We start from the raw sequence: 21,394 nt of genomic DNA, 5'->3' as shown, positions 1-21,394 counted from the left end.
CAAGAAGGCACAATGCAACTAGTAACGGTGAGGCCAGGAGGCCAGAACAGATCCCAAAAGGAAATGGGAGAAAGTCGACCGATGTAGCTTTTTTATAACATATGTCAAAGTAAATATTTAAAAGTTCAAGATTACAAATAATTTTAAAGGCAGGATATTTGAGAGGTTTCTGATTTTGCTGTTGTTGTTCCCAGTTAACAGTTAATTTAAAGGAATTCCTATAAAGGCTTATAATCACAAAAAATTCATTGTGTAAATTCATGAAATAACAGGGAATGAAGCAATTTCAGGAAATCTTCTCAAAGCTGAAGACTGAATATTACAACCTAAATAAGTGCTCAGGGTCACATGTTTTCTGTAAGTGGAAGAACAAACTTTTGCTCTGCTAAAACAAGAAGAAGCTATTTCAGATTAAGAATCAAACTCTACTTCCTGTCCTAGGATTACTGGGAAATAATCTGTATCAGGAGTTCACTCCGAATTTCAAAGCTCAGCTTACATTAATTTTATAACAAGGGATGGGACAGAGAGATGGAGAGATGGATGAACTGACCAAGAGATATTTTCAGATCTAAAGAATATAATAATAAGTGGTTTTCCCAAATTTTAAAAGCTATTTTTCAACTTACCATCTTTTTTCTCTTATCCTGTTCTGTGGGTGGTTCTTCATCTTCTGTGACTTTTGGTTCTTCCAGATGAGACATTAACATACAGCTACATTTTAAAAAAAAGTTTTAAATAAATAAAAAAGTTTGTAACATGTTAAAACAAACCCTGAAAGTCACTGAGAACATGAATGCTTCTATGTACCAAAATCTGAGGAATAGCTAGATAAGTTAGATTTATACTTTTAAGACTTAATTGCAAAAATATACCTCACTTTTTAAAAAAGGGCCACACCAAAATATTTTAGAACATACTACTTGAGAATTTAGGGTAGCAAGTTATAAGAAATTTATGTATACGTGATTTTTAAACCATACATCACTTGACAAAGCAACCTGGACTCTTCATTTAAAAAAAAAATGATACTTATAGATACTTGAAATTAAAACTTCTCTTACCACCAATCTTCATGTCTGTGATTATACGTGTTTCATAACAATAACAGTAATTTAAACAATAACATCATTAAAACAATATTAATTATGCAATAATCTACTTTGTGCTCCAAATTACTATGCTACAAGGAACTTGTTCCTGAGAACACTTGTTCTTTCAGGACAGTTATAAATCTTTTTTTTATTATTATTATTATCTGCACCACTGCTCTTCGCCATTAACAGAGATAATAGAAATGCAGTTTCCTATTCAGTCAATAGTTTCTCTCTTCCAGGGAGACAAGAAATAAATATTGTCTAGTGAATCAAATTGATGGAATAAACCCAAACCTCACTGCTTCCTAATTTAGAATAGTAGAATTCAGTAATTTATCAGAGTCAAAGGTTCCTAACCAATAAACTGTGGCAAAGAAAGCTTGGTTTCACTTATGTTTCCTAGCAAGTGCAGAGGAAACTAACTCCTGACTCAGCTGTGTAAATAACTTTTAATTCAAGGTTCAAAACAAGTGCTGACACCAGAAACTTGGTCCAGCTCACTGTTGCAGGGGATATGAGGGTCCCTTTCTCCCTATTCCCCACCATTAAAAAAACCAACTTTTGAAACGATGACTTCTGACGCAGTCAGCGCATACTGGTGCATTCAAATAGTATAAGACCCTTAAACTACAATCAGAAGCAGCAAGAGTTGAACTCCTAACTTACTGCAGGGTCTTAACCTCTTGAAGCTGCAATGCTTTCATCCATCACGACATAATATGATACAGCACAACTAGTTGGCCCAGGGAGTCTGGCACAAAGTCAGAAATAATAACATTATTATCCCAGCCATGACACTATTTAGTAAAGTGAAATGTCTAGAAAACAATCTAAGTCCCAGTTTCTATTTTAGAACCAAATAATAAGAGGGAGTTCCTTCATGCTAGCTATTTTATGGCTGCTGCAGATTTGAAATCTAACTGCAGTGAATTTGTATCTCCAGGAAAGTATGCTTCATGCTGCATGAAATTCCTTCACATTACTAACTCTGTTAATTTACCTGTATAGTAAAAACTCAGTCCTCCTCTTCCTAAGTTAAATGATTTATCGCATAAACAAGAGTATATTCTGAATACAAATACATTTACACATAGCATTTTTTTTTTCCAGTGACCAAGAATTATTTAGAGGGCAGTATATTTTTCCTTTGCAATTCTGCAAACTGCCTTCATTTGGGTCTCTGGAAAGTGTAAACTGAGGGGAAAAAAAGTGAATTTGAAGAATCCAAAGATAAAATTCTCTCCTGCAGGAAAATTTCCAATTAAAAGTCAAATCTTTTTTTTTTTTTTTGACAAACATTAAAGACAGGGAATTATGTTTTACATAAAAGGCATGATGGGAATTAATAGATTTCTAATAAGCTATGTGGGCAATAAGTGTAATAATAATAAAAGTCTAAAATAGGGACAACTGATATGTGAACGTAGGTAGCCAGCCACCTCTCACATCTTACACTCACTAACTAGATCTGGGAACTCTAGCCAGCTAAATCAGAATCTGTCCCAACAAGAAACTCCAGCCAATGAAACACAACCAATAGTGTTAGCATACAACATGATACCCTTTAAATCATTTCTAATTTAAAAAGTTCATTTTATCTAAACAAATTCACTTCTGAATGTCACAATAATACTAAAACTGACAGCATTATTCAATTGGTCCCTGAAGTGGACACTTCAGTTGGTCACATAACTGTCCTCCTTCCTTAAAAAAGCCCTAAATATGTCCAGTACCTTCCTCTTCCATGCCTCTATATGCTTCCATGTTACCGTTTACATCAGCAAAAGCTGATCCCAGCCCTAGTGATAGTGGCTTGACATGCAATCATGGCAATCGTATTCTGCTAATCATGATTGCTTTCAATAGGCGCATGTTTAAGAAACTTTAGCCACTTATACATGAAAATCCTGGTTCACTCCTCTTTGTACTTCCCAAACTTTGGCAAGCGGTTGTCAATTTCATTTCCCAATTTGCCTAAAAACAAAATAGTATTTAAAAAAAAAAAGGGAAATCACTCTAACTGAAAACAAGTAGAAGGGAAATCTCAAGCCTCATTAATATAGTTTCCTGGTTTAAACACATTTTCCTGGAATTAAACTTGACTAATGAAAATACAAACATGTAAAGAAATCAATACAATGAAAATGGACCACTATTTTATGCCTTATACAAAAATTAACCCAAAATGGATTACAGACTTGAATGAAAGACCTGAAACCATCAAAATCCTAGAAGAAAACAAAAGTGATAAGCTCTTTGGGTGATGATTTTTTTGGATCTGACTCCAAAGCAAAGGAAACAAAAGTTAAAACACACATGTGGAATGATACATCAAACTAAAGACAAAATTCAGAGAGAGAACAGAATGGTTGTTGCCAGAGTCGGGAGAGTGGTAGGGAGTGGACAAAATGGGTAAAAGGGATCAATGATGCAATCTTCCATAAAATAAGTCAGTCATGGAGACATAATACATAGCACGGTAACTATAGTTAGTAACACTGTATTGCATATCTGAAAGGTGCTTAGAGAATTAACCTTAAAAATCCGTATCACAAGAAAAAAATATTTATTTAACTGCGTATAGTGATAGATGTTAACTAGACTTACTAAGGTGATCATTTTACAATAAACACAAATATTGAATCACTATGTTGTACAACTAAAACTCATATAATATTACATGTCAATTATACCTCAATTTAAAAAAAGAAAAAGAAAAAATCCCAGATATTTAATCTTTGAAAATAGATTCTAAGTGGATTCATTTTATATACTATTCTTAAGAAATACCAGTATCAAGACAGTAACAGTCAACTGTTAACTACCCAGCTATCTTGGAAGATAAACTTTTCTACTTTTCTACATAAAAAGTGATACATCATAAAAGCAAATAAAAATGCATCTTCATTTCTCCCACATAAAATGTTACATTTAATTTTTAAAAGCATATGAAAATATAGTTATGAAGACGTATTAAAGCACAAAAATAAATATAAGTTGTTAGGTGTAAGCACCATAATCTTAAACAAATTTATATATGTCACATCCCCCAAACTGTGACTTGTCAAATGTCTAGCCACACCCACCTGTCATCAATTCCTGTCAATCCTTTCTCTACAATCTACCTCAAAGTCACATCAACAATAGTGTAACAGCTACCTGAGGGGCTTCTCCATCTTCCAGGCAGTACGTTCTCGATTTTTAAAGGGCATGTGAATCATCCAGGGTTCCTGTTACAATGCAGGTTCTACTGTCCTAGCCTCAAAAATTCTAATTTAATGGATCTGGCCTGGAGAAGGGAAATGTGCACTTTTAACAAGCATCCCAGGGTGTTTCAGTGGTCAAAGACCACTCAGTGTGAGCCTTTCCACCCCTCTCCGTCATCCTCTACAATGCATTCAAGGCACCCTTCTGAAATAGAAATCTGTTCTTGGCACGTCCACGCTTTAAAACTGCCAATGAACCTCCAATGACTATACAACCTAGTCCAAAACCTTTTCAAGTTACTTTACTAGTTGGCTCTAATCCACTAATATATTCTCAGAAGTTATTCTCAGTTTCTTCAGAACCCTTCTTCTTCTGTAGCTGGTACTGCCCCACTGGTGCCTATTTCCGTCTCTAGGTAGTAAACTCCTGCAGGATAGAGCCTCAGCTGCTTCCTCACATAGCACAATGTCTGGTATAAAGAAGTCTGAATAAAGAGATGATGTCAACCTGGTTTCCTTATTGGGGTTAAATGTATCACTTTAACTGGACCACAGGATGCTGAGATAACTGGCAATAATATGTGAATAATATGTGAATTTGTACACTGAGTACAGCAGATTGCCCTCCCCAATGTGGGTGAGTCTCAATCAGCTGAAGACCTGAACAGAACAAAAGATCTAATTAAAAGAAACTCACACTCTTTGCCTGTCTTTTAGTTGAAACATCAGTCTTCTCTGGCTTTGTGACTCAGATTAGAACTTACACCACTGGCTCTCCTGCTTTTCAGGCCTTTGGACTTAGACTGAAACTATCCACTGGCCCTCCTGGGTCTCTAGTTTGCCAACTGGAGATCTTGTGACTTCTTAGCCTCCATAATTACAACAGCCAACTGTTTATAATAAATCTATTTACATTTATGTTGTTAATAAATGTAATAATTTGGGCAGCCCTGGTGGCTCAGCGGTTTAGCGCCGCCTTCAGCCCAGGGTGTGATCTTGGAGACCTGGGATCGAGTCCCATGTCGGGCTCCCAGTATGGAGCCCATTTCTCCCTCTGCCTGTGTCTCTGCCTCTCTCTCTCTCTGTCTCTGCCTCTCTTTCTCTCTCTCTCTGAATGAATAAATAAAAAAATCTTTAAAAAAAAATAAATGTAATAATTTACACACGGCATGCTCTCTCTCTCCCTTTATATATGTATCTCCTATTGGTTCTACATGAAACCCTGATTAACATACTGCATATAGAGGTAAAACAACAACAACAACAGGGGTCTTCTTCCTTTATTCTAATTTATTCTATACTGAGAACAGAAATTCAATAGACCTAAAAATATTAACTTTCTTTGAATGAACTGCTCCAGTAAACAGGAAGAGGAAGCTGGAGGCTAAGTTAACTACATAAGTAAATATTTTATGTTTCTTGAGTGCCCTTTTCTGAAAGTCTATTTACACCCTATCATCTATCCGATGGACTATAAATTTTAGAACTCCATGTAGTTTACAAAAAAAAAAAAAAAAAAAAAGAACCCTATGCAGTTCACAGAATTACGGAATAGGAAGATTATCAAGGTCTATTCTAACCTCTCATAGAAACCTAACAAAGTGATGAATAGAGTTTCTCCACCATTCTTCCCTATCCCAGGGTAAAAAGCAATCAAACAATTCCCGGGGCAAAGAAACAGTGGTTTTTACCTCCCGGCTACCCAGGGATCCCAGCCTTCCAGTCTGGGCCTCTGTAATGTGAATCCCAATAATGGTCTCCTACTCAGTCTACTTTCCTCATGCCCAACATCTTCCTTTTCCAAACCAAAACTTTCTTCCTGGCTGAGCTTGGCACCATGAGTCATAACTCCATGCAACCCCTCCACTCATCTGCTGTGTGTGTCACTGCACTTTTCTGAAGCTCTGTATCCTGATTTTTAAAGTAATGAAACTGCACTCGTTTCTAGACTTTATTTCTTACAACTTCCTGATTCTCATCCCTTCTACTTAGACCATGCTATAATTTATGTCCACTTCCTATATCTTAAGTCTTATCCCTTCCTGAAGACTCTAACACGCAGTGCCTTTTTCTTCTCTTTCTTTAAAGCACAAGCTAGAATTCTACTGTTTTGTGTGCTTTGTTCAAAATATACATAATTGTCTTTACTCACTACCAGTGTTTTCATGCTGCTATTAAAACATCTTCCCCCTAAGTAAATTATATATTCTGAAGAGGACTGGGAGCATTTGATTATATCCTAAATATTTCACAAATAGTTGTAAGCTTCATCACATATTATGCATAAATATATAATATTTATAGTCATGTGTCATAAATCCTATTTGAACTTTAAAAAAAGCCTGAAAGAAACTGCCTAATGCATGGTTTCCTATTTTGGTTGTAATCAGAGGAGTGTGAAGTTTCTACTTCATCTGAACTCTTACATTTTTGAAAGCAAACTTACATGCCAGACACATTATGTCTACCTACGTTTAATAAGATTCAGCAATATAAATTTGCACTCCATGTTTTTCAACAACATAGGATTCAAATGGCCACCTTTCCCATTTCCTATAGATTCTTTATAAAGAACAAAGAAAACGGGCTCAGTGTAATACTGATGTAAAGTGGCTTCAAATTTCATTAAGTCTTACTTATTATAATATGACACATGCTCTTTATAACAGTAAGAGAAAAGGTACAGCGATTCTGCAAACTATAAAGGATACAATGAAATGAAACTTCAAATTAATAGTTATGTAAGTATGAGACTCTCAGTATTCTTGATAACATGATTTTAAATATTCCCCCTCAAAATGTCGTTCTCTTTTAAAACCGGTCAAGTACCATCTGACTCTAATATGCAAAGGTGCCAGGGATGCTTCTATCAGGCAAGTACAAATGCAGGATGCTTACCGATCCTCTTTTCCCCATAACCAGCCTATGGGGCAGGGGGAACTTTGTTAATAATAATAATAAAAAAAGAACATATTCAAATATCTTTTAAAAAGGAATTTACATGTTAACATACACATGGATTATTTTTTAAAACCCTGATGTCAAATCACATAATACTATTTAACTAAAGAAATCCAATTTGTCATTTCACTTCAATGACAGCCGATCTTAAGATCAAACTAACTAGAGGCAAAACAAATGCAACATTTTCTTTGTAAAAGACAGAATTAAAAAGTCACTGCATTATGCTTACATGGTGGCAGCAAGAGCCAACATGCATGCAGGACAATTAATCATTCTGCCCACCGCAGCCCAGGTCAAATGCAATCAGTTAAACGATCACCTACTCTTTGTAAGTTCCTGTTTCAGGATCTTCTGTCATGACATCATGCAGGCCCTCCACTGAGATGTTTATGATCCCACAGAATTTATCTTGGATGACACTAAAGGAAAAGAAAAGCAAAACACATTAAACTGGGGTACTTTAACAGGTAATTCCTTTTTTGCTTTTTCTTTTTTTTTTCTTAAGATTTTATTTACTTATTCATGAGAAACAGAAAGAGAGAGAGAGAGAGAGAGAGAGACAGGCAGAGGGAGAAGCAGCTCCATGCAGGAAGCCCGATGTGAGACTTGATCCCGGGTCTCCAGGATCATGCCCTGGGCCAAAGGCAGACACTCAACCACTGAGCCACCCAGGCATCCCTCAAAATATATTTCTTGTAGCAGAAATTTTACTTTTCCATGTGACACGAAAAATTTCTCTTTCATTAGAGTATTAGTGTGTTTAAATACTAAAAAGGTTTGGAAAAGGAAGATGCTGGGCATGAGGAAAGCAGACTGAGTAGGAGACCATTATTGGAATTCACACTACAGAGGCCCAGACTAGAAGGCCAGGGTGCCTGGGTAGCTGGGAGGTAAAACCACTGTTTTTTTTTTTCCTATCAGATAGGAAACACATATTTCAATATTCTTTAACTTATTACAATAGACCTGTGTTGGTTTTATAACCAAAAAGAAAAAGATACAAAAATGTTGAAAATTTAAAAATCTCTCCTCTTCTGAAGATAATGCCAAGAAAAAGAAGACGAGCTATAGACTGGGAAAAAATATTCATAAAATGCACATGAGAAAGCACTTGAATCCAGAACATATCAAGAATTCTAAAAGCTCAAGAAGAAGATAGCTCAGCAGCTCTTTTGCCCACGGGTAGTGCTTTAATAAAATCACCTTTTTACACTAGAAAGAAAAAGAACTACTCAATTTAAAAACTGGCAAAAACTTCAGACACTTCACTGAACAAAATGTAAAGATGAAAATATGTTCAATACTACCAGTCATCAGAGAAATGCAAATTAAAACCATAATGACATTTTAGTTAAAAGCTAAATTTTTTTAAAAAAAAGCTAAATTAGAAGACTAACAATACCAACTGCTGACAAAGACGAAAAACAATAGGATTTCTCATAATACAGCTTGTAAGAATTAAACAACAACAACAAAAACCCCAGCACATTCATTTTAGAGAACACACTGGCAGTTTTTATAAAGTAAGCATACTCCACACGACTCAGCAATCCCATTCCCACGTATTTACCCAAGACCAAAACAAGGAGCCTCGGATCTGTATGTAAATGTTTATGGTAGCTTTATTCGTAATAATCCACAAATGCAAATGACCCAAATGCCTATCAACTAGTGAATGGCCCAACAAACTGTGGGATTCTTACTCAATGAAATGGTTATCAGTAATAAAAAGGAACTGAATATACATGCAACAACTTGGATAAATCTCAAAAACATTACTCTAAGAGAAAACTGATTCAAAATGCTACAATACTGTATGACTCAAATGCTACAATACTTTTATGACTTTCCGGAAAGGCAAAATTGTTCAGTGGCTGCTCGAGAACGGGACACAAGGGAACTTTATGGGATGACAGGAGTGTTCTGGATTGACTATGGTAGCGGTTTTGCACTGTCAACATCTGTGAAAACTTCATGTGTAAGCAGTTTTACTATATGTAACTACACTTTAATGAATAAAACGAGTTTTAAAAATTGGTAGTTCTTACCCATCCAATGAAACACGAAATTATACTATTTGAATTTAAAACTGAATAAATTAGAACTCTTAGCTCCAGGGAACTACTAGAATCATTCCTACAAGACACATATCATGTTTCTCATTCTGCATTAAGATAGATGATTACTTTTTTAAATGTTCAGTAAAGTAGTACCCAAGTTACCATATTCTGGGTCATGTTCTCACCTTTGTAAAGTCGAATGTTTTGTCTGTACACTCAAATGTGATCAGATTTTAGACAACTAAATCACCAGTTGGACAAAATAATAACTAGTTGATATTCTGATACATGTTAATGGGCATATAGTACCCTATTGCAGGAGTATATATTTTGTAAGTCATTATATTTCCTTTATGTAAGAACTAAAATATCTCTCAAGAAAGACTCACACAATCTACTTTATTCAGTTCAGGGAACAATACTGTAGAAGAAAAACTAGGAAACCAAAATTCTGCCAAAGAGTTCATCCACTAACCGTGTAATCCCACTGAAGTTAATTAATTCAGTTCTCTAGGTGTTGGTCTCCTTGTCTGTAAAATGAAGGCTAGACTGAAGTAGGACAGATATGTGGAGGGGATAGAGAGATTTTCACTTCCCAGCAGAGTAATTTGCCACTAATCCATTACAGCATGCGAAGGCAGGCAGATTCTGGAATTCCTTCGCAATGCAGGAGTATCCCGGATAGCTATCAACAACTGATCTTCATTAGCTGAAAAAGACAAAAATCCTCCAGACTACAGCTGTTTACCAGGCCTTTCTGTCGGTATTATTTAGGGACAATCCATACAGGCAGCTGCCTTCTCTACACACATCACCTCCAAGCTCAGAAAACTGGTAAAATCATAAGAAACCAATGGAATAGGGGTGCCTGGGTGGCTCAGTGGTTGAGCGTCTGTCTTTGGCTAAGGTTGTGATTCCGGGGTCCTGGGATTGAGTCCCACATCGGGCTCCCCACAGGGAGTCTGCTTCTCCCTCTGCCCATGTCTCTGCCTCTGTTTCTCTCATGAATAAATAAAATCTTAAAAAAAAAAAAAAGCAAGCAATAGAATAGAATTCTGAGTACTGTGTATTTTCTCAAAAGACTGAATGTGAATCTTAGACATCTGGCAATCTGAGTGTGATATTCTACTAGGTGGTTGGAAGGGTAATAAGGAGGGAATGTAGAAGAGAGGGATTACAGTTTGACTACACAGCTCTTGCCTAAAGGCTTAACTTCACACTTTTTCATGAATGGTGACTTTGTTTAGAGGACATTGATGGAACCAAACTAAAGCGTAAAGAGTTTGGAAAGAAATCTGATGAGTTCTGGAACCTGAGATTTACGTAAAGCCAAGGGTTCCAAGTAGTAAATGACTGACAAAAAAAAAGAGTTAAGAAAATTAAAATAAAGAATGGAAAATGATACTCATGGAAGCAAACTGGACAGGCCAGAGGATACAAGTCCAAACTCTGCTCAGCTTGCCCATGCTCGCTCAGGCTTGGAGAAGTCAGTCATGCCTTCAGTGGGGTTCCCCTGTCCTGTTCCCCTCCGAGCCTCCTCCGGTGGGCTTTCCAACTCTACCAGCTGAGGGGCTTGGACACATGCCTGTCTAGTAGGGTAAGGGAAGTGTGGCAAACTCCATCAGTGGGCAGTCACTGTTCTTCGTTGGAATGTGACTCATTCGGAACAGGACAACGGAAGCAGAGATCTAGGTATGGGAGGGGAATTAAATTCCAGCAGACAGGGAAAACCGTGCTTGCACTGGAGCACCTAATTAAGTGCCAGAAGGGGTGGCCACAGACTTCAAGTTCAGAAAAGGGGAAAATGACTACGGCCCGGAGTAGAAAGGTCCATGAGCTGGTTCTGAATGGGAAAATGTCGAGGAGACTCTCAAAAAGGAGAAGGAAGGAATGAAGAGGGGAAATGGGAGTATCCATGCCACGTTCTGGGAAGTTACACAAAAATTCTCTTCCAAGCATTGAGGTTCAAAAAAAAACAACACCTCAATTCCACTCATTAAGCAGTATGGGAAAGTACCCCCAAATAACAGGGATAACAAAAAGCCAAAAACGGCTTGTACTTCCTGGCATGCGCAACATATACTTAAAGTAAATAAGCATTAAGAAGTTGAAATTTTTTTTCTCCTTTTATAAGTTATAAAAATGTTCCAAATGTGTAAATGCAACATTTGAAAATGAAGCCTTCGAAATAGCTTGTTTTACCCACAGTATTTTTATAAAGTTTTGAATATTAATCAAATAATCACTTCACTTTTTAGTCACATAATATCCCCATAGCCCTTGTCTTTCACAAATTAAGAATCAACCTTGTCTTCCTATAATCTTTGATTCAAATGCTTTAAAATGTGATCAGACATTTAAAATGGAAACAAATCAAATTGGAGCTATAAACCAGAAATGAAATAAAAATAGGTTTGGAGGAGAAAAGGCACTGTACTTGGTTCATCTTATATGTATTACCTCTCTAAATAAAAGAATTAGGTGATTTTTTTGTTTTTGTTTTTTAGAGAGGAACAGGGGTGAAGGGCAGAGGAAGAAAAAGAGCTAGAATCTCAAGCAGACTCCACACTTCGCATGGAGCTTGACATGGGTTTGACCTCACCACTCTGAGATCATGACCTGAGCTGAAATCAACAGTCGGACAGGACACTTAATAGAGCCAGGCATCCCTGTATTGCTTTTGGTTTTTTCTTCCTTATGTGCTACATACTGAGCAGTTATAAGCTAACACTTTATAAGCATTCTTCTCGGTGTGTCATCTTTTAATGTCCTCTCATGCACATTACTCAAATCTGGTGTCCAATCTGGTGTGTGGAATGTGGAAGAACTGAAGGTAGCCAGAGGGAACCATGTAATTTTAAATCTCACTTGGTTCTTAACCTCTCAAACCTGGAGGGAGCAATCTAGAGTCTGAAAGGAGCAGCTGAACTCCCTGCTAGTTTATATACAGCTTCCAGAGCACAGCAGAAAATTCAAAACTTAAGAGGCTAAAAAAGAAAAAAAAAAAAAACAACTGACTATTGAGCATTCCAGCCCAAACCATACATCCTGTTATAGTCCCAAGGTCAGAAGACTGGCTCAAGGAGTATTTAAAAAAGGTGGGCTATTATACCAGGTTACCAATTTATTTACAAAAAATAAGTGATTAGAGTGTCATATTGCTCTACCCAACCCCTCCTGGTGAATAAGTCACCATGGATACGTTCATTCATTTTAGTCAATATTTTATGAGTCCATAATGAGTTAGAGATCATGGTAAGCTCTAGGGATTTAAAAAAATAGCCACTTCCAAGAAAGGGCAATGTAAAAAGGGCAGTCTCCTCAAAAAAATGTAACTGGGAAAAATGGATAGTTACATGCCAAACAATGGAACTAGGCCACTTTGTCACACCATGCACAAGAATAAAATGAACTAAGGACTCAAATGTGAGACCTGAAACCATAAAAGTCCTAGAGGAGAGCACAAGCAGTAGTTTCTCTAACATCGACAATATTTTTTTTTTTTTAAATAGGTCTCCTGGGGCAAGAGAAACAAAAGGAAAAATAAACTAGAGACCATATCAAAAAAGCTTCTGCACAGTAAAGGAAACAATCAACAAAATTAAAAGGCAACTTATGGAACAGGAAAAGATATCTGCAAATGACATAACCAATATAGGGTTAGTATCCAAAATATATAAAAAAACTTACACAACTCAACACCAAAAAAATAATCCAATTAAAAATGGGCAGAAGACAAGCACAGACATTTCTCCAAAAACAGGGCCAAAGACACATGAAAAGATGCTCAACATCACTTGTCATCAGGGAAATGCAAATCAAAAATAAAATGAGATATCACCTCACACCTCTCAGAACAGCTGAAATCAAAAACAAACACGAGTGTTGGCAAGGATATGGAGAAAAGGGAATCCTTGTGCAATGTTCATGGGAACGCAAACTGGTATAGCAACAGTGGAAAACAGTATGGAGGTCCCCAAAAAATTAAAATGAAATTACCATATGATCCAGTAATCCCACTGCTGGCTATTTATCTGAAGAACATGAAAATACTAATTTGAAAAGATGTATGTACCCAGATGTTTAGTGAAGCATTATTTACAACAGCAACATTATGGAAGCAACGGAAGTATCCATCCTCAGACAGATGGATAAAGATAATATGGTATATGTGTACAACAGAATACTACTCAGCCACAAAAAAACACTAAAACCTTGCCATTTGCAACAACACGGATGAGTGGCAACAACACGGATGAGTCTAGAGTATAATGCTAAGTGAAATAAGTCAGAGAAAGATAAACACCATATGATTTCATTCATGTGAAATTTAAGAAATAAACAGGAAAAAAGAGACAAACCAAAAACCAGACCCCTTTTCTCCAATTTTTAAATGTATTACTAGTTTCAGAGGTGGAGCTCAGTTATCCATCAGTCTTATATAACACCAGTGCTCATGACATCACCTGGCCACCTTCTTGTCCTTCATCCTCCCACCCCCACACCTCCAGCAACTCTCATTTTCAAAAACCAGACTCTTAACTTCAGAGAACAAAGTGATAGTTACCAGAGGGGAGGTGGGTAGAGGGATGAGTGATACAGATGAAGAGGATTAAGAGTACACTATCCTGATGAGCACTGGTTATACTGAAGAACTGATGAATCACTGTACTATACACCTGAACCTAATACAGCACCGTATGCTAACTACACTGGAACTAAAATAAAAGAAAAAAAGTTTTGACCTTGGAAGGTGCCAGGGGGTTGGGGGGGGGGGGTGGTGCGGGTGGATGGTCACCTCAGGGAACTCAGAAACTAAAGGAAGCCTTAACTTGAAAGGAAGCAGATAACTTTGAACACACATAGGGTCATGTGTTACACATCTGAATGTGACCTATTCTCTGATTCAGAGGAAAAGACGGAGAAAAGCTGTTTTGTAAGCAAAGGAGCTCATTATGGACTAAATCTGCAGGAAGGACAAAGAAAATAAGCAACAAATGAGATTTTCTTTTTTTTCCCCCCCTTTTAAATTAAAGTATGATATCCTAAATGCTTTTCTCCATTGTCTGGTTATTTCTGACTTACTAAGTGGCACTGATCTGAAGGGAGAGCATCCTGTCACCTGGATGGAGCTAAATCATCACTGGCAAATTATCACTAATTCTCATCAGTGGTCCCCAAAATCTTGATTGTTCTACCATGACTTGAGATCTTAGCATTTGCAAGTTAACCCATTTTGCACTAATAACATTAGGATTGATGCTCCTTATATAAATAATAGTGAAAGGGAAAATAAGGGAAGGGAGAAGAAATGTGTGGGAAATATCAGAAAGGGAGACAGAACATAAAGACTCCTAACTCTGGGAAACGAACTAGGGGTGGTGGAAGGGGAGGAGGGCGGGGGGTGGGGGTGAATGGGTGACGGGCACTGAGGGGGGACACTTGATGGGATGAGCACTGGGTGTTATTCTGTATGTTGGTAAACTGAACACCAATAAAAAATAAATTTATTATTTTTAAAAAAAAGGATGTTCCTTAAAAAAAATCCCAATTTTGATATACATTTATTTTTATTTCACAATGTTAAATGGAATCCAACTGATCCTATTCACTTTATTAGTAAGAGATTCAAGGAAGCAAAAGGGTGCTTTCTATTTCAGTCTCTTAAATTTCGCTAAGAACTTTTAGAGGGTGATCAAGAACTTCAAGCTCGAACAAACCCACCTTTCCCAAGTTACTCCTCCTTTCATGACTTTCAGGCAGTTAAGTCATCCCCTCTTGAATATAATAGCTGCTAACTCTTATCTGCTTACTCCCTTCCTGCCCCTCACAATGCTCTTCCTCCTTTTTCCATTCACCTTACTTCACACTTCCTTCATGAGGCCTTCTCTGGCCACTCCAGCTCACTGTACGTGAGCGCTCTGTCCTTGGAATTTCCAATAGCATAAAATGCCTGCACTACTCATAAAGCATTAAACTCATGTGCCGTGTAGTTCTCCTTATGTCCTTTTTCATGTCTACCCGTCTGCCCTAAGACTATCAGTTAACTCTACGCAGAAAATGTATTATGCTTATGTTTTATGTCCCATAAGACATTATGCATAATGTGAACACTCAGTAATCATGGGAATTAATCATCCCCAAACCTCAAGAACTGCCCTCTCTCATTTTCTTTTTGCAAAATTATTTTTGCTTAACTCTTTTTGGAATTACAAGTATGGACAGCTAAATTATAGATAACATATTACAACTGATTACACTAAACATGAGGCAGAAAACAGCAGCAGAAGGTGGCTATGTTGGAATCTATTTCTGAAACATTTCAGAAAATGCAAGGAAAGTTTAACATTAGAGATGAAAGAGAAGAATGAAAGTAAAACTGAAGGGAAAAAAGTACTATAGTAATGTGAACGTGAACGTTTTCTTCCTTTTTCTCACAAACACTTTTCCTTCTCTTATTTCAGATACTTAGTAGATATGTTAATGTTCACATAGAAACAAGCCACAAACAAAACAGAAAGAAGACAGGCTTTTTAAAACATTCATTTGTTCGGTTCTTCAGGTGTGTTTTAAGTGATGTTACAAATATATAAACATTAAATAGGTGAAGGCATGAAAAACTGTACTAAATATTAAATTATCCATTTAAAACAATTCCACATAGTTTTCAGCAAACTTTATTTTCTAAAGCTATGGCATTTTCTGGGTATATAAAACTATCCGTAGATTGAGAATTACAGAAACTTCTGCAGAGTGATTTTTCTTTGCTTTTGAAGGCTAAGTACTAAAAAAAAAAAAAAAAATCAATCCATCTTCGTGTTTATTGAATCAACCTAAAAACTATGCTAGCTTAAGATTATTTCTATCCTTCTGTGTCATTATGAATCTAGCCACATGAGTACTGAAAACAAATAGCTCTTGAAAAGAAAAACTAAAACTTTTAATCCCCAAAGGCATAAATAAATGAAATTTCTAATATTCACTGGTTAGCCCAACAATAATTAGGTTGAATGTGAACAGGACTCCAGTTTCTCCCTAACTGTCCAATTTTTATTAGCATTTCTAAAGTGTTCATTTTACATATCTATTTTTCACAGAAATTACCTATTCATCATAGACCATGTGTTTTATATTTTCTAAGTGATGGACTGATATATTTGTATCATATCTTCATCCCCTTTGATCTGGGAAGAAAACCGGCATGCAGAAACACAAAAATTTTAATTACTTTTTCTGAACAGTTCTATAATCAAAAAATGCTAATTTAACAGTATTTCATAGGACCTCCAAGAAAAAAACAAATGAGGACCTTAGTCACTCTAGCATTTTCTCTCATCTAACCAGACCACAAATACACTCTTTATACATCACATAAAAATGACTGATCTTTGAAGTCACTCTTGTATTCTCATATCTTAAATATAGGAAGCCACTGAAGTTAGAGTAATATAAGAAAATAAGCTTTGAGCATTAAAAGCCACAATCAAATATTCTAGTAACTATACTTCCCTGCTTATATTGTTTACTAGGATTAAGCAAAGAAGAGCAGTTTATTAAAAGCAAAGGCAAAATAAGAAAACCCTGACTAATCAGTCTTACTAAAGAATTTCTACCAAACCAGAGGCTACATACAAAAGTGGTGATATTTACACTAAAATTAGTTTTTTTCCTCTCTAGATATTTTCCAGGACCTAGCTAGCTACAAATACTTTTGTCACTTAGATGGAAACATATATTCTTTCTACACAGTAATTCTCTGCATGATCATGGAAAAGAGTGTTAATAAATCTAGTTCCCTTGACAAATATTGGCAAGGAAATAGGATAATAAACTCTTGGTGGAAATTCACTAAGTTGGTTTTTTCTTTTTTTTCACTAAGTTGTTTTAAAATCAAAGTTTAATTTTTTATTTTTTATATCCAACAATAACTTTTACAAAGGCTTTTTATATTATAAATTATTCCCTAAGTTAATTTTTTGAGGGCAGATATACAAGCAAAACAAAGCTCAGTATCTTTAAGACAGTAAGAAAACTGTAACAATCTATGTATGATAACATGAGAAGAAATTGTTACCTTCTGTGATTTTTAGAGAAAGACTATGCTTTAAGAAACAATACCTGATGACAACACTAAGTTATCATAAAAAGATGATAAATGACTGGTAGACTACTGTGTGGGAAAACGTTAGGCTGAAAACTCTAGCAGTGCTTGTTTTGAATGCTTACAGGAATCACCTGAAAGAGTGGTTCTTGATTTTTAAAAAGGGATATAAGAGGGATGCCTGAGTGGCTCAGTGGTTGAGCATCCGCCTTTGGCTCAAGGCACGATCCCGGGGTCCGGGATGGAGTCCCACATCAGGCTTCTTGTGGGGAGCCTGCTTCTCCCTCTGCCTGTGTCCCTGCCTCTCTCTCTCTCTCTCTGTGTCCTTTGTGAATAAATAAAATCTTTAAAAAAAAAGGGGGGGGGGTTATAAAAGAACTTAATAGAGATTTCATAATTATGGGTATATGACCTCACCACTGTAAATGCTAGATATTGTTGATGTTATACAACAAATCATTACAAGGTAATCATGAATATATACCTTCAGGACAAATGAAAAAAGCCAATTATGCTGTCATTAAAGTTATATGAAAAGGTATTTGTGGCATGGGAGTTACAGTCCTGGAGAAGTGCTGTACGTGACACAGCCCAAACTAAACTGAAGATAACATACACTGGAAAACAGTGTTACATGATCAAAAGAGGACTTTGGTAACAAAGGCAAGTTAAAGGGGTGGGATCCTTATAGCAGGGGCATGGGTAAGTGCCTATGGGACCAATGTGGTAGGAAAGCCTAAAATTTTTTTCAGACCCTTAGAAAAGGCCTAGTCTTTTTTCTCCCATTTTTGCAACCGTTTAAAACAAACATGGCATGTTTTATTGTTACTGTTGTGATAATTGAGTAAAAATGCTTCCTGGCTCAAGACAAGTCAGTAAAAATGCTTGCTGACTCAAGACCTAGGTATGAGGAAGAGTGTAACCCTGGCATTCTATGTAGGAGAAAGTCAAGAACTCTAAGAGTAAAAGGTTGGTGGACAACAAAGAGGTATCCAAAGATCTTGTTTCCCTACTATCACTAAATTCTACACAATTCCTTCACTCTCAATGTCACCCTTACTGTGCCCCAACACTTTGCGTCTGGCTATCAACACTGGCAGGCCCTCACCTCCAGGAGCCCATGAGACGTTACGCAGGCTCCTACTCCATCACCTGGGACCTTCCTGATTTCCTCTTATTCCTATTGAAGTTGTTTCATACCAATCAAGTCCTCAAGGACAATCTAACATCAAACATCTCTACTCCAATGCTAGGAGGAAACTGGGAGTAAGTTCCCAATTATCCCAGAAGTGGGATACATATTCCTGAAATTCCACACTGGAATTTTAAGTGTTTTCAAAAAGTATAATGTTATAAATAAATGATAGTTGAGTTCTATACTTCTCATTCGCTATGGGGAGGGCAGAGGGAAGCTTTTTTTGGTATGCCCTGAAACCATAACCAACTTTTACAGAAGTCAATGGAAAAAATGGATCTGTACATAAAACTATCCTTCTGAAATACATTTTATTCTTGAGCACTCTCATCAAAAATTTTTTAGTAAAAGGTAGAGAAACACAGAAATCTTAAAAGTTTCTTCACCTGTATTAATTTAGAATTTCTTCTAAATTAATTAATTTAGAAGAATATTACTTGGTTTTAACTTTTGTTTGAGGTGGTGGGGCTGCCTAAAATGTGAAACGATCATATGCACAAATCATACTGCTAAAAATTTCTACACATCTATCATTTCAAATCAATTTTTTAAAGATTTTATTTATTTATGAGAGACACACAGAGGGAGGCAGAGTCACAGACAGAGGGAAAAGCAGGCTCCTCACATGGAGTCTGATGCAGGACTTGATTCTTGGACTTTGGGATCACACCCTAAGCCAAAAGCAGATGCTCAACCACTAAGACACCCAGGCGTCCCTCAAATCAATTTTACTTAATTTTTAAAGTGTGCAAGTCACAAACAACAGTGTCATGTGAGCTAACATCTTTAAAAGGAAATGCTGCAGGGGCACCCGGGTGTCAGTAGGTTAAGCATCTGTCTTCAGCTCAGGTCATGATCACAGGGTCCTAGAATGGAGCCCTAGGTCAGGCTCTCTGCTCAGTGAGGAATCTGTTTCTCCCTCTCCCTTTCCTCCTCTCCCTCTGCCTGGGCTCCCCACTCATGCTCTCTCTCTTTCCCTCTCAAATAAATAAATAAAATCTTTAAAAAATTTTTAAAAGGGAAAGCTGCTGACAAACTAGAATGAGTACTTAAACCATTAGGTACAACTATAGCTCCATATATAAAATATTAATGAGTAAAGTTTTCTAGTTGAGCCTATATGAATCATCAGTTAGAAGCTATACACATAAAAACAAAAGAAATCTTGATAAAATTTCTAAATTATCTTCTTTGAATTCAGGGGAGTTTTGCTGTAAGGTTAAGATAGTTTGTTTATGGATATTTCTTAACTTCAAACAGTCACCTATGCTGCTTCTAACATCAAGAGGATGCGGTTTAGGTGGTGAGGAAGCGAGACATGGAAGGGTTTTTATCTTTCACTTTATTTTTTTTTTTTGTCTTTCACTTTAAATATTTGTTTTGTTTGAATCTTTTTTTTTTTCTCAAATAATATGTCCTTTTAGTGATTAAAGAAAAAACGTAATTGGAGTTGTGGGAGTTGTGTGGATAAAACAACCAAAAAATGAAGTATTAAAAAAATTTTCAAGGTAAAACAAACACTACATACCCTTCTCTAATGAAACAAGTAATTTATGTAAGAACAGATTTATTTCAAATGTATTCATATCTTCTGCTAAAATCACAACCAAGGACAAAGCTTTAAGCTAGCAGGGAAAAGGAGAACGAGGGAAAACTCTTGGAGGAGGGAGGGAGCTGTGGCTTTAGTTTCTCTGAAACTTCGGGTGTATCTCAAAACCACTCCTCAGCTCCTTTCTGCTTTTCCTCAAGTATCTTACAGCACTGGCTCTCCAGGTGTGGTCCCCAGACCAGCACTATTAGCCAACTTGTACAAACACACACTCAACGGGTGCCACTCCAGACCTACTGAATAAGGAATCTGGGAGGGGCAGGGGGCAACAATCTGTATTTTAACAACCCAAGTAATTCTGAGTTTGAGAAGCACCATATTAAGGTATACTGGACAACACAACACCATATTAAGGTATACTGGACAACACAAAACATTCTTATATAATTACTTCAGCTTCACAATTACAGACTCAGTAATTATCACTTGGTTTAAATACTCCCAGACTACTTCTGGCTAATTTCATATAGGAAGTATTAACTTTTAATAATAAAAACAAGAAATCTGGGATAAGAGGAAGGACAGCACAAACATGAAATACATAATACTCAAGAGAAGATTTTTAATATATATTTGTGGCTCAGGTCCCTGTTAATAGATCAAGCATGGGCCCTTACTCTATGTCCAAGTATAAATTTACCCTAAATTTAACCTAACAAACAGGACATAGTTTCCATGGTTTGAATTACCATCTATCTACATTAAAGATTCTGAATCAACACTACTATCTCCTGGGGGCTCTTTCATCTTATTCTTCCTCAATTACCTGCCTCCCCAAATCATGACCCCAATGGTTGATGTTACTCCTAAGAGAGAATCATATGCTTCCAGTGTACTAGACAAATGGAAGGTTACAAATTACCAGATAGATCTCTCCCCAATCTTCTGCTTGTGGGACATTTCCACCTGAAGATCAGATGTGAATCTCAAATTCAGTGTATCCAAAACTGAACTCATTATTTTGTCGCCACCCATATCCCCATCCTTTTGCTTCCTTTGCTCATTAAATGCAACAGAATGCTGCCTAAGCCAAAAAATTAATATCTTTGACTTATCCCTCACCTGCCACCCCTCAGCCAACCACCAAGCTCCAGAATCTATTCATTCTTTCTGCCCTTACCTTGGCACAGGCCTCCAGTACCTCTTTCCTGGAATGGTGATT

The 21,394-nt window shown here is 36.6% G+C and overlaps 1 protein-coding gene across 1 annotated transcript in view; it reads right to left on the bottom strand.

Moving 5' to 3' along the window:
- The window catches only part of IPO11 (importin 11), a 205,287-nt gene that overhangs the window by 30,403 nt on the left and 153,490 nt on the right, over positions 1-21,394 (bottom strand). The window contains exons 28-29 of the mRNA XM_041766936.1: positions 7,591-7,686; positions 630-714 (exon numbers count right to left, since the gene is read on the bottom strand). Of these exons, the coding sequence (XP_041622870.1) occupies positions 630-714; positions 7,591-7,686 (181 nt within the window). The remainder of the gene's footprint in view (positions 1-629; positions 715-7,590; positions 7,687-21,394) is intronic.

Source organism: Vulpes lagopus, chromosome 8 (assembly GCF_018345385.1).
Source record: "Vulpes lagopus strain Blue_001 chromosome 8, ASM1834538v1, whole genome shotgun sequence".
In the NCBI taxonomy this organism is placed as follows: Eukaryota; Metazoa; Chordata; class Mammalia; order Carnivora; family Canidae; genus Vulpes; species Vulpes lagopus.
This window is presented reverse-complemented; position numbering and strand designations above follow the sequence as displayed.